The sequence below is a fragment of the Protopterus annectens genome, chromosome 7.part0 (genome assembly GCF_019279795.1).
Source record: "Protopterus annectens isolate FY-2018-M chromosome 7.part0, PAN1.0, whole genome shotgun sequence".
NCBI classification, from domain to species: domain Eukaryota; kingdom Metazoa; phylum Chordata; order Ceratodontiformes; family Protopteridae; genus Protopterus; species Protopterus annectens.
In genome coordinates, this window is record NC_056739.1 from 1,956,863,932 (window position 1) to 1,956,891,834 (window position 27,903).

Sequence of the window (27,903 nt, forward strand, 5' to 3'; positions counted from 1 at the left end):
TGTCTGCTATCACATTGGACTTCCCCGGAATGTGCGTTGCCACTAGAAATCTCTGGGAAGCGATCGCCCAGTTCCAAACTCTCATGGCTTCTCTGCAAAGAGGATAAGACCCGGTTCATCCCTGCTTGTTCAGGTACCATACTACCGCCATATTGTATGAGAAGATTGAGATGGTACCCTTGGGAAGAGAGCTGTGAAGTGCCTGCAACGCTAGAAGCACTGCCCTAATTTCCAGAACATTGATATGTAAGTGGGTTTCGTGATTCTGCCACGCGCCTTGAACCGTCCTGCCCAGATAATGCCCCCTCACCCTATCTGGGAGGCATCCGTGGTCACTGTGGCAATGGGGGAGGGGGGGCAGAACAGTCGCCCCTGGTTCAGGTTGGAGGAGAGGAGCCACCAACGAAGATCTCGCTGGCAGGTATCCATGATGAGAATCGGGTAGGACAAGGGCAGATCTTGGTATGACCACTGGGTCGATAGGAGCCACTGGAGAATTCGCATGTGCAATCTTGCCAGAGGGACCAGAAGAAAGGCGGCTGCCATCGACCCCAAAAGCTGAAAAACCATCCTGGCTGGGGCTTTCCTTCGGGGCTAGGACTTGGTCCTGTAGTATCTTTATCCTCTCTGTTGGAAGGAATGCTCGCATCTCGACAAAGTCTAGCTCTGCGCCTATAAAGGCAACACGCTGTGATGGCAGCAATACAGACTTTTCCCAGTTAAATGTAATTCCTAACAGATGTCCCAACTCGATGGTGGCACTCACGGCTTGAATAAGAAGATGCCTGGTGGGGGTGGTGAGGAGACTGTCATCTAGATACGGAAACACCTGGAATCCCAGACATCTCAGGTGAGCCATCACCACTGCCAGGCATTTGGTAAACACCCTGGGGGCTGTGGTGAGACCAAAGGGCAGGGCTCGGAACTGGAAGTGACTGGCTCCTAGGCAGAAGCGTAAATGTATCCTGGACACCCTCTTTATCTTGAGGTGATAATAGGCTTCCTTGAGATCGATGGAGCACATCCATACTCCTTTTTCCAGCAATGGGAAAATGGATTGCAACGTGACCATCCGGAATTTGGACTTCTTTACGAAGCGGTTAAGTGGCTGAGGTCCAGAACGGGTCTCAAGTCCCCTGTTCTTTTCGGCACCAAAAATAACTTTGAGTAAGTTCCTAATCCGGTCTGGTCTGCGGGGACTGGCTGGATGACTCCCTTTCCGAGCAGCTTTGCGACCTCTATGGCTGCTTGATCCCATTGACTGGGTGGCACGTCCGGGACTTTTCTTGACGGTGGAGGGGGATGGATAAAGGGGATGGTGTAACCTCTGGCGATGATACAAAGCACCCACTGATCCTGAGTGATGGAACCCCAGGCCCTTGGATGCGTCAAGAATCGACCCTCGACTGGCTCCGGAGACGCACAGTCGGGGCAGTCCCTCAGGGATGCTGGAAGGAGGAACCACGAAAGGATTCATGGTCTCCTGAGTTGCGGGGGCCTCTGCCACCTCTAGGGCGACGTCTTCCAGAATAATTCCCCCCCTCTGCCTCTGGAAGGGGGGTCAATCTGATGGGCAGGGAAAGACTTTTGGGACTTTCTGAACCACATCTTTCCTCCCCCTCTGAGCCTTGGGATAAGATCTCGAGGGAAGCGAAAAACGGGCCCCAACGGCAGACAAAGTCTTACCCTCCTGCTCACACCTAGTGAGTGTGTCTTTCACCTTGAGTCCAAAGAGAGAGGACCCATCGAAGGGAGCGTCGGTGAAGGAAGACTTGAACGCCTCCGCAAAGTGACACAAGCGCATCCAGGCTTGCCTCCTAAGGGCTACGCCCGAACTCGCTGCCCTACCCGCCCCTTCGGCTGCATATGATATGAGCCTCATGGACAAGTTAATGGACGAAAGGGTAGACTGCTGGGCGTTGACAGACTGCGTCAATGCCTCAGGCACGTTACCCGACAGGGTATCTCCCAACTCCTTTATGAGATCCCTTTGGAGCCTTGTAAAGTGACATAAATAATTCAGCAACCGCAGGGTAAAGGTCGCTGACATCAGGGTACGTTTCCCGTACCTATCCATGCTCCTGGACTCATTGTTAGGAGGATGGATAGAAGTAGATGCCTCTGCCACATCTTGCTGGGTGCCAGACGCCACCACCATAGCATCAACTGGAACTCCCTTGGTTAGAAACTCCTTGCCAGGGGGTGCGGATAAAAACTTGTTGGGGCGAGAAGGAACTGGCTCCACAGAATCAGGGTGTTCCCACACCCTTCGACAAATAAGGTCCAGTAACTCATCGAAGGGTGGAGACACCCAGGAGGCGGAGGGTTGGGCTCCGAAGGCCTTGAGGAAGACTGACTCCTCAGCAGAAGGGGTTTTGGATGGCCAGTCGCCCCTCTGTCTCAAGATCTCCAGGATATCGGAGAACGAGACATCGTCAGAGGACGACTTAGGGGACCCTTCCGCATCATCGAGGTTGGTGTCCGAGGTGACAGACTTATCTGGGGTGTCTATGTGCTTCCTCTTGCACAATTTTTTCCTGGGGGGCTCTTCAGGCACGAACTCTGAAGGCTCCTCGGAAAACAGGGGACCACACAAGGAGGAATCCTCAGGCCTAGGAGCCGCGCTGTTCGAAGACAGGGGGGCACCAGAAGCTCTAGCCGCCGTGTCTAGGGAAGGAGTCGCAGATTCAGGTGAGGTCACTAGAGAATGGGCCAGCGTGCTCCTCATAGCCTCAAAGGCGGGCCCACCAGAATCTGTGGAGAGGCCCGTCCCCGAGACCATGACCAGTGTCGGGGTTCCCCTAGCTGAGGTGTCAAGAGGGAGACTCAGGGCCGAAACCAGAAGCCCCAACGAATCCCCCTCGGGCCCGGCTGAGGGCACCCGAGAACCGAAACCTCTGGAAGGCACAGAAAGGGTTGGAGCTGAAGACGGTGTCGACAGACTAGCAGTGGGTCTCGGGACCGACTCAAGGACTTCACCCGACTCTACGAACTCCGACACCGACGACACCAAGGTTGTCAGAGGAGGAAGAAACGGTATCGAAAGGGCTGGCTCCGGGGCTGACTGAGGCAGAGCCGAAAATAATTTGGATAAGACAGGTGACTGGAGGAGCCTCTGGACCACCCTATCTGCATCCGAATCTGAAAGCCTGGAGGACCTGGAGGAAACAGAAGGGGCCGAGAGACTTTTTCTATCGGCTCCGAGACAAGGCTAGGAGGCCAGCTCCGAATCGGCTCCAAAAGGATTGGGGCCGAAGCAGACTCAACCAGAACAGAGACCCCTTTTGGCACCAACGGTTCAGGAGCCGACGAAACCGACCCCCAGAGCAGAAACACTCTCCAGTGGCTGACGAAGGAGAACCAGATTTAGACCCTCTATCCTGCTGCTCCGAAATCAGTGGAGCCGAGGAAGGGGACAGAGTACCTGATCTCTCATCCCGAGACTCCAAAAACAGTGGAGCCGAGGAGGGAGACTCAGATTTAGATCCTCTATCCTTCGGCTCCGAGGCCAGTGGAGCCGAGGAAGGAGACACAGATTTAGCCCTTTTTGCAGGTGGCTCCGACGGACTTGTTGGAGCCGAAGACTTCTTTTGCTTCGATTTCGAGGAGGGAGAAGAAGCCAAAGCTTCCTCGAAGGCTGGTTTGATCAGACCCTTCAGGATAAGCTTATTTTTTCTCTCATGTAGGACACGAGAGGAGAAAGCATGGCAAACACTGCAAGATTCTTGCAAGTGTTTAGCCCCTAAACAATAAACACAGATGGCGTGGCCATCTGTCAACGACATCTTGTAATTGCATTTTGAACATTTTTTAAAGCCCGATGGCTTATGTTCCTTTTCTTTGCCAGACATACTCACTGTAACACACTCAAAACACACAAGGAGGGAAGGGGGGGGGAGAGAGCTCCAACTTAAACGCTCTACAAGAGATAGGGCAAAGACCCTCTAACTCAAACGGGCCTAGCCCGCCAAACAGAAGGGATTACCACAACAATTCAAAAGACAAACACAGTCAATCACAATTGAACTAACAACAAGATAGCTATTAAAATAGCTGTTTGAGTATAAATTCTAAAGCTAACTGCCAAAAAGCGACCAAAAGGCCAAAATAGAAGGGTACTTAGCCACAGCCAAGTCAAGACCACGTCGTTACTCTAGGAGCGAGATAGGATCGCATTACATCGTTTGTTTGGCAACAAACAGGTTCAAGGTTGACAGGTCTAAAATGGGCCTGAGGTCCCCCATCTATTTTTGCACTAAAAAGAAAATGGAGTAAAGGCCTAATCTGGACTGGTCGAGGAGGACCGGTTCGAAGGCTCATTTGTGAAGCAGCTTTGAAATCTCTAGAGCTGCAGCTTCCCTGTGAGTGGGTGGTACATCCGGGAGGCTTCTTGTAGCACTTGGAGGGGCAACAAATGGGATAGTGTAGCCTCTGGATATTATTTGTAGCACACAACGATCTGCAGTTATGGACTCCCACGCCGCTGGGTGCAAGGACAATCTCCCCCCCAACTGCCTCCAGAGTAGGACAGCTGGGCAACCCCTCAGGGCTGCTGCATGGGCCTGTCAGAAAAAGGTTCCCTAGACCCGAAATTCATGGCACCCCCTCTACCTCTGGGTCGGCGTCGATCCTGTTCCCCTCTGCCTCTGGGGGATGAGTTGTCCTGTAACTCCCGAGAAAACTGTGATTTCTGGAACCCCATCATCTTTTGCCCTCTTTGGTTCCTAGAAAAGGACCGCTGAGGGTTAGAGAAGCGGACCCAGATGGCAGACAAAGTCTTCCCATCTTTTTCGCTCTGAACAAGAGTGTCACATACTGTCTTCCCGAAAAGGGAGGAACCATCATAGGGAGCATTGGTAAAAGACACCTTGAAAGGGTCTGCAAACTGACACAACCTGAGCCAGGCATGTTGCCTCATGGCTACGTCTGTCCCAGCCGCCCTAGCTGCTTCTTCCGTGGTGTGGGAAAGGAGGTGCCAGGACATGTTTGATACAGATTTCAGAGTCAACATCATCGCAGAGAACAGTTGTTTGTCCTGCTGCGATAAAGACTCTGGGGGAGACTCAGCGAATTCCGAGACAAGGTCTTGCTGCAGCCGTATGCCAAATAATTAATCGCACAGATGGAAAAGGTCGCTGATGAATAAATGCGCTTCCCAAACCTATCCACCGACCTGGAATCCTTGTCCGGAGGGTGGACTGAGGAACTCTCTTCCTCCAGTTCCATCTTGGTGGCTGCTGCACCACCATAGCATCAATGGGGGCTCCTTTAGACCAAGGTTGTCTGTCTGTGGGAGGAGAAAGAATCTTGTCAGGGCATTTGGGGATCGGCTCTACGGTGTCAGGCTCCTTCCATATCCTTGTGGTGAGAAGATCCACCAAGGAGTCCGTTGCTGGGGACACCCAAGAAGTAGATGGGCCCGTGCCAAAAGCCTCCAGGAACACGGACTCATCCGAAGGTTTTGGGACTGACCAATCTCCCCTCTGGCGGAGGATCTCCATGATGTCTCCGAAGGAGACATCCTCGGGAGCTGACCTGGGGGAACCTTCTCCATCTAAATCCATGTCCGTAGTGAAAGAGTCAGGGGAGTCCAAGTGCCGAGTCAGGGGAGTCCAAGTGCCTCCTTTTGCACTTACGGGGGCCTTTTTCAGTGGGAGACTCTCAAAAGGACTCGTGAGCCACGGGGGGGGGGGGTCCTCAAGGTGAATAACCTGGGGCTCCTCTGGCACGGGCTGTCCCTAAGACAGGTTTAAGGGAGTGGTTGCCAAATCCAGTGGAGTCCGGGGGGAATCCAAGGAGATGGGCTGAGGTCTCAATCCCTGGGAGAAACCCCTCTCCACCACTTCAAACACCGAAGGAGAGCGCACCTCCTTGGGACCGAGCAAGGAAGAAGCTCTCCCCGGGTTCGAAGCAAGAGTAGCCTGAGCTCCAGGGGAACGGTTCGGATCCTTAAAGGTCGGAGCCGAAGATGGATCCATTCCCTCGGGCCCGACTCCCTGTCCATGGCTCCGAGAGTCGCTCAGATCCGAACTGGCCGGATCCGAGGAACTCGAGGTAAGAGCCGGAGTCGAGGCTGGAGAAACTGTTGACACCGAGCTACAAGCTCCAAAGAGTCTCGTATCCTAAAATCCTGAAGCAGCCGCACGAATCTGGAAAGGAGAAATAGGACGGAAGAAGGGCATGGAGGTCCCCCTCCAAAGGGAGAGGGGCCTGGCAAGACTCCCATCTGTATTTTGGTTTGAATGAATCTCCGCATCATCCTGTCCATGTCCAAGTCCGATAGACTCAGAGTCGATCGTGAAGAGACGACAGACTCGGATCTGGCTGGTCAGCAATGCAAAGGTGAGGAAGGCCTCGGATCAGAAGACTCCATCAGCTCCGGCAAAATATGGGGTGAGCGGAGCCTAGGAGAAGCTGGTCTCAGAGTCTTTGATGGTGGACTAGGGAAGGATTCCCTATCTGGAGACCTCTTGCGAGACCTATCCCTCTTCCTCTCTGTCTTCCTTGTGTCTTTCTCTATCCTTGTGTTCTTTTTCTTTGTCTTTATCCTTATTCTCCCCCACACCAGCACGAGTGGGAGTTTGAGTCCCTGTCTGGGGGGAGGGGGTTGGCGGGAGTACCAGGAACCGAGGCCGTGGCAGAATCTAGCATGGAGGCAGGGAGAAGCCCCTTGGCAACCAATTTGGCCTTCCTATCCCTGAGGGCCCTACGGTTAAAACCAGCACAAACTGCACACTGAATAGATAAATGAGCCACTCTCAAACAGATTACACACAGAGTGTGACCATCAGACGGTGAGAGCTGATGGCCACACTCTGTGCATTTTTTGAAGACTGACTTAGGCTGATCAGCCATAACCCAAAACTAACAGCCACTTCCAAAAGAGAGAGCACAACACACTAGAGCAAACACACTGAAGGGAAATGGGCCTAGAGACTACTCTAATAAGAAAAAACTTTTTTTTTAACCAGAACCGACGAACAGCTTACACTAAAGGGGAGGAAGAGAAGACTAACAACCACTTTCACACAGAAAAGATTGAAGTAAACACACTTACAATCCCTGAAGTTCAAGCAAAGGAGACCACGATGCTCACTATGGTACAGCAAATGAGATCTGGGGGAAGATAGTAGATGTTGGTGTATTATGGGTAGGGGAGGAGCTTGGAGCAGATGCTAGAAAATAAGTTGCCGGCTCGGATCCCATATGGATCCGAATACCCACAGGGTGCAGATAAAATGAAGTTAACTACTTCAGATCAATGAAATATTAAGTCGTTTGCAAGCAGCAACCTCTTCCAATAGTTACAGATGTCTTTAATGTGGAATTATTTAGATGATTTTTACTTCTGCAGAAATTGTGCATACTTGCTGATACTGGTGGACTGTAGAGGTTTGAACAGACTTTTATGATGGAAATGTTCTGAATTGGGCAGTTTTGTCATTATTGGTTCATGAATTTTGTTTCACTGCTTACTGGAAAAATGTTCAAAACAATAAATTTAAAACGCACTCTAACAAGTGTGCTGTATTATACAAGGAATGTAATTTAATACAATCAGGAAGGTGTATCAAAGAACACATGTAGGTTTTGTGTGCAAGGGGCCTATGATTTGAAAACAGCCCAAAGGTAATCTTTATCTGCCACTGGCCAGATGCATTTTCTTTGAATGTGGGTTTCAATGCTGTTTCAGTGAATCTGAGTTTCAAGGGCAGAGAAGTTTTAATGCTACGTCTATTTTCATTGAGAGACTGTACTGCTTTGTTTAGCAGATGTCTATAAGTGAGTGTGCTATAATATGCAAAATAAAAGTTTTAAATGAAATCAAAATAATCTTAGAAGTAAAGCAGTATGCAGATTACAGTGTTTATGGTAAATGGGACTATGTCATACGTATTACTATGCATCAACTCTACATTCCATTATCTTATAGATATTGAAGAGTTTTTGTGCCCTTACTTTGAGTTCCTGGACTTGCTGTCTAACACTGTTCGCCCAGTGGTGTCCATGCGCTGGATTACTAAGTGGTCCAACACCATCTTTTTCTTGGCTCTTTCAATTATATCCTCTTCTACTGTCCCTTTTGTTACTAATCGATAAATGTTCACCTACAGGATAACAAAACATAATTGTTGTAAAAACATCACCCATATAAATTACACAGACACATCATTTTTCAAAACATTCAGAACAAGTCAGTTACTTTCAATAGGTCAGTGAACATTATGTGTTTTGCTGAATGTTTTCCTTCCCAATTAACCATCAAAATGCTCTGCTAGGAGTCCATGTTGTACCACATTCCTGGAACTCATATTGATGGACAAGCTTCAAAGGAAAATAACATTGACCGTTAAATAAAACAACATATTTAACAGTTATTACCTTAACAGCTGATCTATGTAAGGACTCACCATGATGGATCCTTTTTGTTTTTATTGTTATACGTTCAAAACTGAACACTAGACCAACTGTCCTTTAGGGCCATTTTTTTTAGCTAGGCATAAAAAGGCCCTAAAGGACAGCTGGCCTAGTATTCAGTTTTTCCTTGTACGGTCAAAACTGAATACTAGGCCAACTGTCCTTTAGGGCAATTTAATGCTGAGCTAATAACCAGAGGTCAAAATCAAACCCTGTACACCTTATGTTTATGAGAAGGCATTAACCATTATGCCAACTTCTCTTATGGCATTTTTTTGAGATGGGGAATGTCCTAATTCCCAGCCAACACAAATCATAACAATGTGCCAGTAATCAGTACACATTCACCAAATCCACTAGTTTTGTTCTCTTACCACAAGAAAGGACTTGTCTAAAAACAAAAAAAGCAGATATACACATTACATAACTGCTAAAATAAATATTCAACTGAGTAACAAAAAAATGCTACAGCAGACTAAACAAAGCAGATTTTTACTGTGGATGACTAAGTAATCCTAGTGGAATAATATTTTGAATAAATTGTGTTTTAGGAATAGAAAACTTTGGCAAAAATTTAAAAAGTTTCCTGCCAGGAAGAACAAGGAAAACTATAGTAATACTAATTGCAGATTTAAGAAACTGGTAAGGAACAAAAACAGAATTATGAACAGAATTTCAAAAAAAGTTTATGACAAAAGAGAAAACATTTTACAGTCATTTGAGACTATGTAAAAGTAAAACTAATTATGGTATTACTTTTAAGATTTAGTGGCAACCTGGTGATGGATTCCAATATTTTGGCACAGATGTTAATCTCTCATCAACAGTGACTTAAGGACATCCCCAAATCAGAAAAGAAACCCACTGTAATGACCTGATATCTGGAAAAAGACTGCACACATAAGCAAATCATACAAATAAGGAAATATATGAATGGCATTCAGTACACAATGAGCTGGGTGTCTTCTTGCGAACCTGAATGACCTAACTGATGCTAAAGGAGAAGGTCTGGAGCCTTTGAACCTAGAAAGCTCCATTTTAGAGGATTGCAATCCAGGGCAAAGCATTTTTTGAAGAATAGTAGATGATAACTCTGGGCTCAGACATATGTTGGGTTTGAAGGACTTCAGGCAATTGGAGCAGACATCAAGCATTTACAGAGCTTAGACTCTGAAGCAAATGCGGGCGCATAAAAGTACAGTTGTCTATACTTACCATAAATTTAGATGTTTGAGTGTATTCACTGTTGCAGTCATTACATTTTGGGGCAATCTGCTGGCAGGTTGCCCTCAGTCGGCCTGAATAACAAAGTCTTGGGTCCTGCATCGGTTGCAGTCTCCTCTTCCATGATGTCAGGTCGTCAGGGGTATAAAACATGCAGCCGACACCATTTTAATCAGTTTTTTCTTGCCCCAGATGTCAAGTGCCCCCCAAGTGGGGAGCAAAAATATGTGTGTATATATATAAAAATATGCATGTAATTTAGACCACAAAAACTTTCCTCCAACAGAAAGCAAATACACCAAAAAGGCTTTTGAGCATAGAGAATGAAAGAAGAGGCATACTAATAAGGAAGAAAGGGGGCTGGTGGGTGGGTAACACGGACTGCAACAGTGAATACACTCGAACATCTACATTTATGGTAAGTGTACATAACTGTACTATGTTCTTCGTAATTCACTCATTACATTTGGGTAGAATCCCAAAGCTATGGAAGGGAGGATGGAATTATACAGCATTAGGGGCGGCTATAAGGCCCTGCAGGACAGCAGTGGCAAAGCCTGCCCTGGACTTAGAAAAGAGATAAATGGTAATGTTTTGTGAACGTATGAACAAAGCTCCAAGTAGCAGCTTCTAAAATGTCTCTGGTAGGAACCCCTCTGAGAAAGGCTGCAGAAGTAGATGCGGCCCTGGTAGAATGGGATCTGATCCCCTTGGGGACAGGTTTACCATGGTGCATGTAGCAAAAATGAATACAATGGCTTATCCATTTTGAAATAGTCTGCTTTGAGATACCCTTCCCCTCTGCCTTGCAGCAAATGCCACTAGTAGTTGCTCAGACTTCATTAGAGATTTTGTCCTGTTTATGTAGAATCTTAGTTGTCTGTGTACATCCAGTGAATGCAGAATCCACTCCCCCGTTTTGCGGATTTGGGAAAAAAGCTGGCAGATGAATGGTCTGGTTAAGAGCCACATTGGATACCACCTTAGGCATAAAGGAAGGATTGGTCCTGAGGGCAACTCTGTCCAGATAAAAGGTAATGTAAGGCTCCACTGTCGTGAGGGCCTGTAGTTCTCAAATCCTTCTGGCTCAAGTGACTGCTAAAAGAAAGTTTGTCTTCCAGGAGAGAAATTTGATGTCTGCAGTTGCAGGTGGTTCAAAAGGTGGTAGAGTGAGTTTTTCCAGCACAAAACTGAGGTCCCATGCAGGAGTTGGTGCTCTCCTGGGAGGCCTTAAATTTTTGGCCCCTCTGAGGTACTGCTTCAGCAGGGGATGAGAAAAGAGATGAGGCTCTGTATTATAATGATCCGAAATGGCAGAGGAATGGATTTTTATAGAAGAAAAAGACAAGCCCTTGTGAAGCATCTCAGTTAAGTATTGCAGAATCTGATGAATATTGGGCATTGCTGAGTTTACTCCTTGTGTGTGGTTCCAGGCACAGAATCTCTTCCATTTATCAGCATAAGATTTTCTAGTGCTAGGCCTTCTGGCCTCCAAGATGACATCCATCACAGGTTTACTAAGGGATGTGATTGGTGACACTAGTTGATTAACCATGCTGCCAGATTCAGAGTTTGGAGCAGAGTGTGCAGAATTTGACAGTTCTGCTGAGACAGTAGTTGAGGAGTCTGAGGCAGGTACCATGGAGGAAGGTGTAACATATTCCTTAGAAGTGGGTACCAGTGTTGGCAAGGCCAGTCTGGAGCAATCAGAATCATTTTTGGTCTTTCCTGTCTGACTTTTATTAAAACCTTGGAGAGCAAAGGCAGAGGAGGAAAGGCATAGGCTGATAGGTTCTTCCAGCTGAAGGACAGAGCATCCACTTTCCATGCTTTTTTGTGATGAATTCTTGTGCAGAATTTGTTTAACTGGTAGTTGTGGGGAGAGGCAAAAAGATCTATGTCTGGGCTTCCCCATTTTCGTGTCAACATGCTGAAGATTTTTGGATCCAGTTTCCATTCGTGTGGGTCCATGAGATTTCTGCTTAGGTCGTCTGCCAGAGTATTTTTCTTTCCTGGCAGGAATTGAGCTTGTAGATGTATTTGGTAAGTCAAGGCTGTGTTCCACAAGGCCATGGCTAGTCTGCAAAGGGGGTAGGAGTGGGTGCCCCCCTGCTTGTTTATGTACCACATAACTGTAGTGTTGTCCGTCTTTATCAGTAGTTGTCCTGGATGAAGAAAGTCCTTGAAGGCTGTCAGAGTATTCTGTACAGCTAGCATTTCTTTCTGGTTGATACGTAGGTGCATTGAATTGGGCTCCATACACCATGAATGCACCTCCCTGCCAGGTGAGTCCCCCAAGCATAGTCTGATGTGTCTGTAGTCAGGCTTTGGGTGGCAGGGGGTTGAATGAATGACAGTGCCTTGTTTTGGTGACAGGCCTCTGCCCACCAAAGGAACTCCTGTTGCATGCAAGGAATGATAGGAATCATTGTTTCCAGGCCATGACAAATGTTGACTCCATAAGTTTTTTAGGTACCCTTGAAGTTTCCTCATATGTAGTCTTGCACATGGAATTAGTAGAATGCAGGATGTCATGAACCCCAATGCCTGCAGAAGTTATCTTGCAGATAGCTGGGTTTTTGTGGCCACTTGTTTGAAGTATGTTGTCAGTTGAACCTGCTTGTCTGGCGTGAGGTATGCCATCTGGGCAGTTGTATTCAAGCTTGCACCCAGGAATGTAATTTTTTGAGAGGGTACCAGCTGTGATTTCTTTTCTTTTTGTTTATGGTGTACCCTAGGCATGTTAGAAGTCTTTTTACAAATGCCAGGTGTTGTAGAAGAGCGTCCTTGTCCTTTGCCTGAATTAGACAATCATCCAGATAAGGATAAATTTGAATGTTTCTTTGTCTGCAAAATGCAATCACTGGTGCCAGGCACTTTGTAAAGACCCTGGGCACAGTAGATAAGCCAAAGGGCAGTGCCGAGAACTGGTAATGCAAATAGCCTGCTTTGAAGCGGCGGTATCTTCTGCAAGATTCCCTGATTGGGATATGCAGGTAAGCCTTTTTAAGTCTAGAGTTGCCAACCAGGCATCCTTGCCTAGCATAGGCAATAGCTGCTGAAGAGTCAGCATCTTGAATTTTGGAATGTCCAGGAAGGTATTTAGAATGGATAAGTCCAGAATTGGATGCCAGGATTTGTCTTTTCTGGGTACCAGGAAAAGTCTTGATTAAAAACCTTGCCCTTTTTCCTTTTCTGGTACTGGTTAAATAGCCCCCATATCCATGAGAGACGTGACTTGTTTCTGGGCCTCTGCCCACTGATTTGGAGGCAGGTCTGGCCATCCTTTTGGAGTTGGTAACGTGTGGAAATGAAATCTGTACCCTTGGGATACTATATTTAAGACCCACTTGTCCTGGGTAATTAGATGCCAATTTTGAGCATGAAGTGCTAGTTTTCCCCCCAAGGGGGCTGCCAAAAGATAAGTGCTCGGAAATGACAGAGGAAAGTCACTGAGACTGTTTTCCGTAGGGTGATGCTTTCCTACTTCCTGATTTAGAGGTGGAGGCACCCCATTGCTTTGTCCTGCAAGATCCTTGTGACTGTAATCTGGAGCCCTTGAAGTGTCTGGCTTTGACCCGAGTGGCTCTACTGGGTACTGGAAAGGACCAGTTCTTAGTAGGCCAGTGCCTACTGAACCTGGGTGGCTGCACTTGTAAGAAATCTTTTACAGTTTGCATAGATTTAGCTTTTTCTTCCATCTTTTTCAAAACTTCTTCTGCCTTATTACCAAAAGACTAAAACTCCGTCGCTGTACCATAAAGGGCTGTCCTCCAGTCTAACACTTAAATCTTCTACCAAGCAATCGTGAAGGAATATCCAGACTGTAAATAGTCCAAAACGTTTTAATGCCACAAAAATCCACAGAAAAACAAACTGACACGAATAAAGGTACACTGGTGATTGAGCGCGCTTTCGTCTTCACATAAACACCTTCATCAGAATCACAAATACAATAAAAATTCATCATCTTATATATACACATTGCAAGCCCTTATTGGTTAGCTAATTAATTAATGAATCAGTTAACTGAAACCAATTAAAAAATGTAACCCTTTGTTTGAATGCTATGTCCAAGTCCTACCTATTACATGAAATATCTTGTCATAGAAAAATGCTTAGCCAAAACTAATATTGATAATAGTGATGTTAAATGACAATAAATGTTCTTGCCCACATATTGGATATGGGAGTATTAAATTAATATAAATACAAATATAAATATAAAAAATAATTACTTATGTGTGTTTATACTACATAAAAATAAAAATAAATATATTTATAACTAACTATAAATATAAATACAAATATAAATATTTATTTATATAAATAACTAAATAGATCAAAGCAACACTGGCACACTTGAAATATTGAATATTAAAAATTTAAATATATAAAAATGTTAAAATATTAAAATATTACACTATTAAATATTGAAATATTTAGTTAACACCTTTTGTGTGTTGTTTCATAAGAATTTTATTTTATTTGGGGTTATTTGCCAAAAGCTTCAAGGCTGGTTTAATAGAAAGGTGGTCATTCATCTCCTTGGGACCACAAGCATCTAATTTAAGCTGCCAAATTAATTCTCTATACTCTAATAGAGATTCCCAATCTCCCCCTCTATCATTCTTTTTCACCTCTTCCAATACCCAAAATGTAAAACGTATTTATGAGCACATGAGAGACATTACTAGGAAGAACGATAATAATGCCCTATTTAGACATACAAATGTTTGTGAGAATGCTAACTTTAAATTTTGGGTATTGGAAGAGGTGAAAAAGAATGATATAGGGGGAGATTGGGAATCTCTATTAGAGTATAGAGAATTAATTTGGCAGCTTAAATTAGATGCTTGTGGTCCCAAGGGGATGAATGACCACCTTTCTATTAAACCAGCCTTGAAGCTTTTGGCAAATAACCCCAAATAAAATAAAATTCTTATGAAACAACACACAAAAGGTGTTAACTAAATATTTCAATATTTAATAGTGTAATATTTTAATATTTTAACATTTTTATATATTTAAATTTTTAATATTCAATATTTCAAGTGTACCAGTGTTGCTTTGATCTATTTAGTTATTTATATAAATAAATATTTATATTTGTATTTATATTTATAGTTATAGTTATAAATATATTTATTTTTATTTTTATTTTTATGTAGTATAAACACACATAAGTAATTATTTTTTATATTTATATTTGTATTTATATTAATTTAATACTCCCATATCCAATATGTGGGCAAGAACATTTATTGTCATTTAACATCACTATTATCAATATTAGTTTTGGCTAAGCATTTTTCTATGACAATATATTTCATGTAATAGGTAGGACTTGGACATAGCATTCAAACAAAGGGTTACATTTTTTAATTGGTTTCAATTAACTGATTCATTAATTAATTAGCTAACCAATAAGGGCTTGCAATGTGTATATATAAGATGATGAATTTTTATTGTATTTGTGATTCTGATGAAGGTGTTTATGTGAAGACGAAAGCGCGCTCAATCACCAGTGTACCTTTATTCGTGTCAGTTTGTTTTTCTGTGGATTTTTGTGGCATTAAAACGTTTTGGACTATTTACAGTCTGGATATTCCTTCACGATTGCTTGGTAGAAGATTTAAGTGTTAGACTGGAGGACAGCCCTTTATGGTACAGCGACGGAGTTTTAGTCTTTTGGTAATTGGTGTGTGACGTGGTGTTCGAGGTTTGTGGTTCTTCTGCCTTATTACCAAACAGTGTGTCCTGCTGTAATGGAGCATCCAACAATTTAGCTTTAACACGATAAGGGAGATTTTGCTCCTTGAGCCAAGCATGCCTTCTTATTACAGATCCAGTTATGGCAGCCCTGCAAGAGGCCTCCAAGGAATCAAAACCACATTGCAAAGTATGCTTTCCAACCTGTTCAGCTGAATGCAGTAAATCATGTAACTCTATTTTCCACACAATCAGAAATCAACATCATTTTCTGTTTCAGTAAGCCCATGACACGCTGTTGATATCTGAGCATATGAAATTGACAGTTTAAAGCCCTGACTGTCAGAGTTGCTCACGTATAAACCTTCTTACCCCATCTATCCAGCACCCTGGAGTCTCTATCAGAAAGGGTAGGATTTTTAGCAGTAGAAGCCTTACCACCTATGGGACCCTGAGAAATAGTTTCTGGGTCAGCAGTAGGATTTTTGAAAAGAAATTTGTGGGAGTCAGGGACCCTGTAATATCACAGTCTGGCTTACTAGGAGCCGGAGGTAGGGAATCCAGAGCCATGCTGGATTCTGAAAAAACATAATCAACAATGTCTAAAACAGGTGGGATAGCCAAAGGCCTATGCTGAGGAAGAAGAAGAAAATCTCTGAGCCTCTTTTTGGATTCTGAAAAGTCCTGACTCTCCCAATGAAAGTGTTCCCTTAAGTATGCAAAGTCTCTCCAAAAGAAAAATCCTCAGGAGGAGAGGCAGAAGGGATGGATTCTTCTGCATCAGAGTCCTCATAAGGGGGAATAGAAAATTTCTGATCAGAAGAGGAATCAGAAGAAATGGAAACCTGATCTGAAGATTCATAATCGGTGCCTTGCCTAGGCCTCTTAGCAGGTGGAGGTTGGGAACCCCTGATCAAAGTAATTAAATCCTCAGCCATTTTGATCATTTGTTTTTTAGGCATAGAGACCTGAGCACGTGGCTCATGCATTATTTTTTTAGACATAGAAGTTGGTTTTGGCCTTGTTTTTGAAGTTGGCGTCAGTTTAATATACAAATCTTTAGGCCTGAAAACAACCTCGGAAGCCGGTTGTCTGCTCCGCGGCTACGGACCCATCCAAGGGAGAGACATCCGCAGATTCAATACTTTGAGACTCTCGCAGCATACCAGACTCCGAATGGGTCTCGGTAGAGGCCTGCGACTCAAAAGTAGTGGGCATCAAGGGCCGCGAAAGCGCCTCACTGAGTACTGGGGACTGACTGAGGAGAAGCTTCATCGTCGGTTTTGGACCTCGACGGTCTCTCTCTATCTTTTTCTTTGTGTTTTTTGTGAACTCCGGTTGTCGGATTGTTAACTGACGACATTTCAGGATAGTTAAATCTTGAGTCAAAGTATTTAGAAGCAAAAATATACCGACGCTTAATAGCGCTGGTTAAAATTAGCACAAAACAGACAGCAAGGCACATTGTGGTCAGGGCCTAGGCAAGGAATACAGTACAAATGAAAATCCTTATGATGTATTTGCTTCCCACAAGTAATACAATTATTAACTTTTACTGACATCGGTAAGGAGCAAGAAAAAGTTTCCTAACAGGATACTTAGCTTAATTTGAAGACTTCGGTTCTGAAACTCGAAAATGAAAATTTCAGGAGTCGGCTGACCGGCACTTGTGAACTGCTTCTGCTACGGGTACCACGCGGCAATAAAGACTGATTAAAATGGTGTCGGCTGCATGTTTTATACCCCTGACAACCTGACATCATGGAAGAGGAGACTGCAACCGATGCAGGACCCAAGACTTTGTTATTCAGGCCGACTGAGGGCAACCTGTCAGCAGATTACCCCAAATGTAATGACTGCAACAGTGAAACACGAAGAACATCTGGTCTATTCCTTATTTCTCTCTCTCCCTCTATTTTGTCTTTTTCTTTATCATCTTCTGAATGCTTAGAATCTTATTTCTCAAGCTGAGTTATGGACAGAAGAGGCAGAAGCAGAAGGCGTGGTTGATTCTCACATTGAGATCAAAACACAAATGGCCAGCACTAAGGTAGGCAAAAACACTTAAAATAACACCATGTAGTAGGTAATGTATAGTTTATTCTTCCATACCGGTTTCGGCATAACCGCCTTCATCAGTGGAAAACATATAAACATAATAATCAATCCCCCCATATATACACCAATCCACCAATGGAAAAAACAGCTCCCACATTAACATCACTTCCTTTAGCCAAATAATTAACATACAACTCAGACATAAGCCACATGTTAAAATTCAAAAGTAACAATAAAATACTACAAATGATCATTTAATCCCGGTGGAAAAAAGACTCCCCAGCTTAAGTATCCAATATTTTTCCTTCCTATTTAGGATACTATGCCAGCCCTACTTATTGCTTCTATTACCAGCAATTTTGTCTATTATTAAAAAATGGAAATCTGCACTACTGTGTATCACGCAGTGTCTACAGAGAGCATTTTTCGTTTGTTACATATGTCACTCCAATGTTCAGACATACGTACCCTCAATGGACGTGACGTCTGGCCAGTATAAAAGGTCGAACATTTACAAGTGGCCAAATATATAATCCAATCAGTTCCACGATTTCCTTAACATTTTATATCATACACCTGGCTGGTGTTTTTGCTGGAAAATTAAGTTTACTGACATGCCGACATGAGGAGCAATGTCCACAATGAAACGTACCAAAAACAGTATCCCCCGACAAAGTCAGTTGTTGATAAATGGCACCCCCACTGTTGGTACGTTTAAAATGAGAAAAATGGGAACCCAATGTCTTACCTTTTCTAAATGAAAATTGGCATCTAGTACACAAAACCTGGCACAAACTATCATTAGCCATGAGGATATTCCAATGTTTGTTTATAGTTTCCCTGATAACATTATTATTTATCCCAAATGTTGTGACAAACCTGATGGCATCAATGGTGATCCTCCCAGTTTTCACTTTATATTCCAATAATGACAACCTATCATGAGTGTTGGCCCAATTACTGGCAGAAATTATATCAAAATCCCTATATCCCCTGACCTGGAATCTGTTACTAAGATCCTGTTGAGAAATAAGAACAGGAATAGTTACAGTGGAAGGACTACTTCAGACCTTCATGTCACACTAAATGATCATAATAGCAATGTTTTTGAATATATCTAATGTGATTTTAACGCATGAACAGAAGCAGCTTTTGAATAAAGGATTGGATTTTGTGCCCGTTTTTTTTATTTGTTGATGAAACCAGTATGGTATCTGACTTACATAAATTTTGTCGTAGACTAAATCTTAAACTGTTTTTTGATTCTGGCGATAATCCTCAAAGGTCTACTGAGTTCAGATTTTTCAAATCTGACTTCCAGCCACCCATGAACAAACATGTGTCAATATTCTTACAGGCGGTTCTCAAGGACATACATTTCAATACAGGTGAATATTTGATGTTGGGTCATAATTTAACAAGTGGAGAAGTCGAGCGTTACAGGAGTTGAAGGATAACCTAAAGATTGTTATTGTACCTGCAGATAAGGGAGAGGCAGTAGTCATACTGGATACAGATTATCTTAGAGAGGGTAAGAGACAGATGTCCAACCCCCGCCATTATATGGCTATGCCCACTGATCCCACACCTAACTTTAAGAAAGATATTGATTCCTTTCTAACTGAAGCTGTTGATGAGGGTATTATTTCTAAGACGGTTAAGTCCCATTTAACTGTTAAGTATCCTCAGAAACAGATCATGTATCTCCTGCCAAAAATACATAAATATCTGACCAAACCATCAGGTCGACCTATTGTTTCGGGTATAGGTTCACTGACTGAACCTCTTTCCGCCTTTTTGACACTATCTAAAACTGTTGTTGGATTTGATCTGGGCACGGATACAACTGTTTTTAAAAATACACAACTTGAACCACGGTGGCTCCTCTGCACCCTTGATCTCAAAGCTCTGTACACCAGCATCCTCCATTGGGCCAGTCTTCAAGCTTTATAATTCTGGCTGGATCGTGCCAATCTGTATCCAGCTGGATTTAATACTTTACTTATATGTATAGCTGAGCATGTGCTCAATGAAAATGTATTCTATTTTCAGGGGGAATGCTTTTGGCAGATTCAGGGCAACGCGATGGGTGCGTCTTTCGCACTCATCTATGTGGACTTGTTCATGGGCTATTTGGAAGAAGAGCTGATATACGATCCCTCCCATAATCTTTATATTAACAAAACTGATATCTGGAGGAGATATCTGGATGATTGTTGGATGGTATGGTGGGCGGATATGGGATTTCTGCTGGAATTTGTCCAATATCTTAACGATAATAAATGGTGCATAGAGTTTACCCTTAACTCTGATTGCAACAGGATCAACTTTTTGAATGTCACAGTCCAGAGGAATTTGGACAACACACTTAGCCCGAAAGTATTTCGGAAGTACCCCCAATATAACAGCATGCACCCCAGCCATATCATCCGCAACATCCCAAAATCACAATTTTTACGAATTAAGAGAATTTGCTTGACTCAGGAGGAATTTGTCACTTCTCAACAGGATCTTAGTAACAGATTCCGGGTCAGGGGATATAGGAATGTTGATATCATTTCTGCCAGTAATTGGGCCAACACTCATGATAGGTTGTCATTATTGGAATATAAAGTGAAAACTCAGAGGATCACCACTGATACCATCAGGTTTGTCACAACATTTGGCAGAAATAATAATGTTATCAGGGAAACTATAAACAAACATTGGAATATCCTCATGGCTTATGATAGTTTGCGCCAGGTTTTGGGTACTAGATGACAATTTTCATTTAGAAAAAGTAAGACATTAGGTTCACATTTTTCTCATTTTAAAAGTACCAGCAGTGGGGGTGCCATTTATCAACAACTGACTTTGTCGGGGGATACTCTTTTTGATACGTTTCCTTGTGGACATTGCTCCTCATGTCGGCATGTCAGTAAACAATTTTCCAGCAAAAACACCAGCCAGGTGTACGATATAAAATTCTATGGAAATTGTGGAACTGATTGGATTATATATTTGGCCACTTATAAATGCTCGACCTTTTATATTGGCCAGATGTCATGTCCATTGAGGGTACGTATGTCCGAACATCGGAGTGACATACGTAACAAACGAGAAACCAATGCTCTCTATAGACACTGCTTGATACACAATAATGCAGATTTCCATTTTTTAATAATAGACAAAATTGCTGGTAATAGAAGCAATAAGCAGGGATAGCATAGCATCCTAAATAGAAAGGAAAATACTGGATAATTAAGCTGAGGGGTCTTTTTCCACTGGGATTAAATGATCATTTGTAGTATGTTACTTTTGAATTTTAACATGTGGCTTATGTTTGAGTTGTATGTGAATTATTTGGCTAAAGGAAGTGATGTTAATGTGGGGGCTGTTTTTTTCCATGGGTGGATTTGGTGTATATTTGGGGGGGAATGGATCATTATGTTTATATGTTTTTCACTGATGAAGGCGGTTATGCTGAAACCGGTATGGAAGAATAAACTATAAATTACCTACTACACGGTGTTGTTGTTTTTTTGCCTTATACACCTTAGTGCTGAACATTTGTGTTTTGATCCAGACTTGGTTTGGCCCTGCATTTGCCGTACATGCAGAGCTCTCTCACTTCATGATTCTCACACTGACTAAGGTTTCTTCCTGCTACATTTTACTTTTCTGTAACCCAAAAGTGCTCTCTGGCCAAAAGAAGCTCACATGTCAGTCAGTCAAAACCCAATTGATCTACATGCAAAACAGACCACTCCAAATGGACTACGCATTTTAACTGGGGATCCTGAGGCGGGATATTATATCTACACTTCTGGCATTTTTGAAGTCTAATCCTTGTCTATAGAAGAAAAAGAAAATTCACCTATGGATATCTGTCACTGTTGATGTGACAACCCAAATCCATATGTAAAAGTGGAAAACAAAGGGGGGGGGGGTTGTGGATGGACAAAGTCTGAGGGAAAAGCAGGCTTAGATATGCCCAGGAAGTGGGAGAGAGAGAACATTTTGAAAAAGTTATGAGCATGACTAAAAGAAAAATCTAAAACCGAACTGCTAAAAGTAAGGAATATGGAAGAAAATCCCTTACCTGAGAAAAAGTTAAATTAGCGCTGGTAACTGTGTGCAACTCCTGCAAGTAGCAAACAAGATCTGAGAAGTATTCCTCATTTAGCATTATAGAAATGAGAGACCTCAAATGTGCTGGGGGTCTGATGGAAAAGTTGCCATCTCAGACCTGCCTGGAGTTGGATAACCCAACCAGTCGAGATGGAGAAAAGGAACAACATAGATCTAGTCATTTTTGACAGTTTCAGTCTCCTTTTATTTCTACAGAACTGCTTGCCAGGCTGACAGTCCCCACCTTTTAGAAGTTATTTATATTATGCATTGCCCATTTTCTGATTAACTGCATCTGCAGACTCTTCGTCTCCAACTAAAAGCATTTATTTTATTAATGGAAAAAGCAAGTAACTTTGCAAAGATAAAAGGATCCCTTGTAGCTTTCACTCAGGATACATTGGTTAAATCTCTCACAATGAGCTACCGTTTGTTCCTTGTCTTCAGCTAATAATGGGTGCCAATGGAAAAACAAACTGTTAACTTGAAAAATGGTAGTTCTGTCTTGCATTTTCAAAGTGTTTCATCATTTTCTCTTGTTTTCCAAGATTACTTGTTTGAAAATTGTTTGTCTATAGTTTGGCCGATGGGCATTAGTCCAGACATATGACTTTATAAAAATAATTACCACCTTTTACTTCTATATACAATATAAAAACACTTTTACACCCCCAAACAGCCAAAGATCGCAACATTGTATTAATTTTTAACTTGCTTCTTTCCAGCCTTTCATATCTTGTCACAGTGAAAAGTCTGCATATATTACAATTAAGAAATCATACTCTCCTACTTCAACATTACTGGCTTATACAGCAACATTTCAAATACCTCTGACTGCATACAATACATAACTGCTTTACAACACAACATGCAATTTAGATAATAAAATTTGCTATACAAATTATTTAGAGTTGCTTCTTCAGTCCCCTATTCGGTATCTTTCTAACAGTTTATGACAAATTAGGGTTTATTCTTTAGAGCTATTCCACCAATTAAACAGTTAGGCTTCCAGTCTTTTCAGACACTTATGGTAGACCCACAGCTCATGTGTCTAAACATCTAATGGGACTGAAGCCTTACACTTCTCTCATTTATTCACTAACGTTGCTAGTCTTTTTCTTAATCACCTCATCCTCTCATAACTGGTTTCCAGTTCAACTCCAAAGTAGTCCTGATTCTTCTAAACATAACAAAAGGCTGTTTTCGGTCAAGCAATTTTATTTGGATGTGTGGGAAAGGTTTTCCTAGCAAATATCTCCCTATGGGCTTTGTAACTGTCAGAAGAATGAAAAGCAGAACCCACATCAGCATTATTGACTAATTTTTTTTAGTTATGTACTTCTTACATAGCTTGTTTTGTATTCAAAATTTCTATGATCTTCCAGGAAAATATATTCTGAAGACACACATAGCAAACTGAATCTCGCACCTGCCTGTCAACATCTTCAGACTGCCAAGATAAATTTGCTTCTCTTCTGCCCCTCCTAGTATTTAAATGCTCTTTAAACTCTAAACATACTGGTGTCCCAAATTTGTAACGCCTTATCATTCTGCCACACTGCTGTCAAGAGTAGGTCTTTCTGCTGGTGTCACTGCATCTTTACTAATATAGATCTTGGTGGCTTTCTCATGGCCAGATTGGGAGCAAACACATAGCATATGCCTTAACAAACATGCTAGGTAATACCAGTCTGGTTATTTATTTGTACTTTCACAAAATTACTGCAAACATTCTATTCCCTGTTTTCTGGTACAGTACAAATTTGAGATTTTTTTCACTGTGTTGTTTTCTAAATCTATTTTCAGTTTCTTCTTGATAAGTCTCATGTTCAGCCAGGCTTTCCTTCAGTCCACATCTCATTTCTACAGTTTTAGCAACACATTTTTATAGCTATTTAAATATTTTACTTTTCTTACCTTTTGTCATTTGACTCTACATATCATTCTACTGTCTTGCTTATTTTAAGTACCTTGGAATGCATTCAATTTTTTCTCTAAATTACCGGACACCATCTTTTGTACTAAAGCTGGAATATGATATGCTTTTTGGTGAACAGCTACAAAACAGTTCTTAATGTCCTCTTCACTTTTTCTGGTTGATCTTTTCTTAGTTTCTCCAAATTTCTTCTTTTTTGGCACCCAGGCAGTGTAATTATTATCCAATAATCATGTTTTACCCTTATTCCTCAGTTTTTACACTGGGAGAGTTCCAATCAACCCACTGCTCAGTATGCAGTCATCTTGGAAGTCACAGCATTTACATCACTCAACTATTTTAAGCGATTGTGCTAGCACTTTGCCAGGAAAGCTCACAGTTTGCTTGACTCTGGTCTCCAAAATTATTCTATTTTATCAGCTGCATTTATCAACACCTTAGTCCTCTGGGGCACTGTAGGCCTCTCAGCAGCACAGAACAGGTGCCTTTATTAAAAGGAACAAAAATGCACTTAAAACACAACATTGAACTATATTCACACAGATCAACATACAAGTTAAAAAAACTCCAAGAATAATTTTCAATCTGTTCCACTTCTCATGACACACTCTACTTTCTTGATATCTCGCTTTTTATTACACAATGCCATATCTCCTATTCCAAGTAACACACACAAACATAACATTATCAAGTTACAATACCTGTGTCTTGTTTCAGATTCCCATGACACACCATCTCCACATCAACTCCCTAAAAAGTTCTGCATCTAAAATTAAAAGCACCGCACTGTCAAAAAACATCTAGTTCTATTTCAATTGAAAAATGTTCTTTGACCTGGTCATTAAGTCACCTTTTATACATACATGTTTTGTTAATACACTATACTTAGAAGTTGCTTTCAAAGATAATTTTCTATATCATACTACACATGAAACTTCACCCTAATACTATTTTTTTTTGTATATCATAATTTTTGAACCTAATTAACTCCATCCTATAATAATACTAACTCATTATTACTTTTTTACACCACAGTTCATGTTCCACACATAGAGGTGGAGACACTTCCTCCATGATCTCACCAATTTTCCCCACCAGCATAATTCCTTAAAAACAGATCACAGGCCTAAAGGAACTAACTGGGTCAACAAAAAAGGTAAACAAATACAACTAACTAAGAAACAAAGTTAATCAGGGAAATGTCAGGAAGGCAAGCCTGTAAACAGTCAAAAATAAGGACAAAGCATTATGTGGTTAAAACTCAAGTGTTAACATACATTAAGAATATAGAAGCTGAGGCATTGCCTTTTAGAAAGGAGAATTCTGTAAGAATTGATTTACAAAAAATGAATATGAACTTTTTAATGAAACCTGAAATGCATATGAGCAGTTATGATACAGGGCAACATTCCTGTTGTCCAAGACCTGTGTTCTTCCACATTTACTAAATGCAATCATTGATATAAATCATAAGAAGGAGAGCAAATGGTCTTCAAAGCCCAGCAATGTGATACAACATGCTTATTTGGATTTTCCTCGAATTTGTAACTCTGCATTTCATGTTAAGATCAGGACAACACATATTCTAAACACTTTAGGGTCATCTCTCTTATTTTAAAAACTTATAAATAAAGAAATTTAAAGTAACATTAACCTGTTTTTTCTGTCCAATACGATGTGCTCGAGCTTGTGCTTGCAGATCATTTTGAGGATTCCAGTCTGAGTCAAATATCACCACAGTGTCAGCAGAGGCAAGGTTGATACCCAGACCACCTGCTCGTGTGGACAATAGAAAACAGAAGTCCTAAACATATATATTAAAAAAAAGAAGTTACATTTCAGTACTGTGAAATGGTCATACTGAATGACAAGACCATCTAAAGCATTAACAAGGTTAAAGAAAAGAAACAATAGTTATGTACTTACCATAACTTGGTATGTGTGTTATCCTAGTTCATTATTCATCTTGTCAGGATCTTGGATCCAGTGTTGGATCTTATCTAGCACTTTACAGAGTAGATTCAAGGCTCGAGCTCCTCCCACTCCCATAATTCCTTTCTACCTTCAAACTCTCAGACTGAGTTTGCTAGCCAAGGACGGAAAACCATCAGGGCACCTGACTATCCATCTAGACATAGGCAATAACAGCAGTAGAACTGCAAGAGGCAGTAGCTCAAGAGCCTGAACTCCAGCCTCTTCAGAACCACCAGAAACATGGAAAGGGGAAGGAGGGTCAGAGGTGATGAATAATGAAATAGAACAGATACCAAGTTATGGTCAGTAAATAACTATTGATCTGATGTTATCCATTTCATTATTCATCATGTCTGGGTCAGAATCCCCAGCTACAAAGAATTCCAGGTGGCCCCAAGGATGGATGTGCCTTAGCACTGAGGAACCAAAAGACGATCTTGCCTCTAGAGATCATATCCAGGTTAGAATGAGCAACAAAAGTGTGAGGGAGTGGACTAAGTGGCCACAACACAAATCTCATCTAAGGACATCCTGGCAGTGAAGGCCGAAGGAGGAACCACTGACCAAAGAGAAATGCGGCTTAGGAGGATGAGGCAAGCTTCATCTCCCTCATAAAACAAGGGAAATACAACTAAAGATCCACTTAGAAGTTGTTAACTTTGAGACTGCTTGGCTACGACTGTTCAAAGAAAAGGCCACTAACAGCTGATCTGATTTTCTGAAGGGTTTAGTCCAATGTAAACAGAATCTCATCTGATGAAGCACATCCAAGGTATGGAGGATATATTTGCCCTTACTAAAGTGATTAGGGAAGAAAACAGGCAACTGGATGCCCTGGTTAACATTTCCTTCAGTAGCAACTTTAGGCCTAAAGGAGGGATTAGTCTGTAAAGCCACACTATCCTTATGAAAAACAATATATGGTGGGTTAGAAGATAAGGCCTGCAACTCAGAAACCCTCTTGGCTGAGGTAGTAGCAACCAGAAAGGAGGTTTTCCATGAAAGATATTTGCGATCACAAGAATGAGTAGGCTCAAACAGACTTTGGCTGAGAGATTGCAGCATCAATGTCAGATCCCAAGGATGGGCAGGATCTTTGACCATAAGCCTAAGAATAAAGATGCCCTTCATGAAGTTCTTACATAACCTAACGGAAAAGGTGGATCCAGCAATGGTGTGAAAATTAGAAATGGTCACAAAATGCGATTTGATTGTCGAAAAGTTGGCCCTCTCCTAACAGGGATGTCAAGAAGAGAAGGATATCTGGAACAAGAGCTGAAAAAGGGTCCATATTTTGTTTCACTGCCCAAAAGGAAAACCATTCATTTCCACTTACTACAGTACACCTTTTGAGTAGAAGGCTTCTGCGTGGGCAGAATAATTCTCCTGACAGTACAAGCCAGCCTGGACTGTTTTACTAGGACTGGAAATGGAGAAATCATGTGGTCAGGTGAAGTGACTGAAAATTGGGCAGTGGTTCCAACAGGTAAGAGATGCGATCCGGAACAGGATCCAGTATCCAGGGAGGATTCTTGAGATGAGACCTGAGGAAGGGGAACCACACCTGAGGCCAGAAGCAAGCAATGAGCATCACAGAGCTCCTCAGTCTGAAGGCTTTCTGAAGTAGTTTGGGGATTAGAGGAAGGGGAGGGTAAGCACAGAGGAGACCTGGGGGCCAATTGTGTAAAAGAGCATCCCTTGGGAACTGCCCCTCTGGGGGAATCAGGGCAATTTGTTGATGAATGAGGAAGCAAACAGATCACAGCAGGGTTGGCCCCAATGGGGAAAAATCTGAAAAGTGACTGACAGATTGAGGAACCACTCCTGCAGAGTCAGGATGGATCTAGTGAGCTGGTCTGCCAAGACACTGGACTCCCTGGAAATGTGTGTTGCAAGGAGAAAGCAACTGGAAAAGACTGCCAATTCCCACACTCTTTATGGCCTCTCTGCATAGTAGGCAGGACTGTGTTTCCCCACGTTTGTTTATATACCAGACCCTTGATATATTATGTATGAAATCACCACCAATCCCAAAGGAAGGCAATCCTGAAAGGCTTGCAATGAGAAGGAGGAGGAGAACTGCCCTCATCTCCAGGACGTTTTCATGCAATTTGGGCTCTGAGGGGAACCACATGCCTTCAGTCCTGTCCTAAAAGTGACCCCCCCCATCCCAACAGGGAAGCGTCCGTGATCACCGTGACTGTGGGCGGGAGAAGAGAAAATGGCCTGCCCCAAAGGAGATCCTCAGACTGAATCCACCATTGCAGGTGCTGCTTGCAAATAGAAGTCAATGGAATAGGCACAAACATCAGATGAGATAGAATAGGCCACTGCACCACCAGCATCCACTGAAGCACTCGCATGTGGTATCTCGCTAGAGGAACGAGGAGAACAGCCGCCAACACAGACCTCAGTCGTCTCAGAATGAGATGTGCCTGCGGCAATAGAACCTCTAAGATGGTCCTGACTTG

General features: G+C 42.5%; 1 protein-coding gene across 3 annotated transcripts in view; it reads right to left on the bottom strand.

Moving 5' to 3' along the window:
• The window catches only part of CHD2 (chromodomain helicase DNA binding protein 2), a 3,702,317-nt gene that overhangs the window by 1,211,183 nt on the left and 2,463,231 nt on the right, over positions 1-27,903 (bottom strand). For all 3 annotated transcript variants that reach the window (XM_044078379.1, XM_044078380.1, XM_044078378.1), the window contains 2 exons: positions 25,113-25,262; positions 7,960-8,108 (listed from right to left, as the gene is read on the bottom strand). In XM_044078379.1, coding sequence (XP_043934314.1) covers positions 7,960-8,108; positions 25,113-25,262 — 299 coding nt within the window. The remainder of the gene's footprint in view (positions 1-7,959; positions 8,109-25,112; positions 25,263-27,903) is intronic.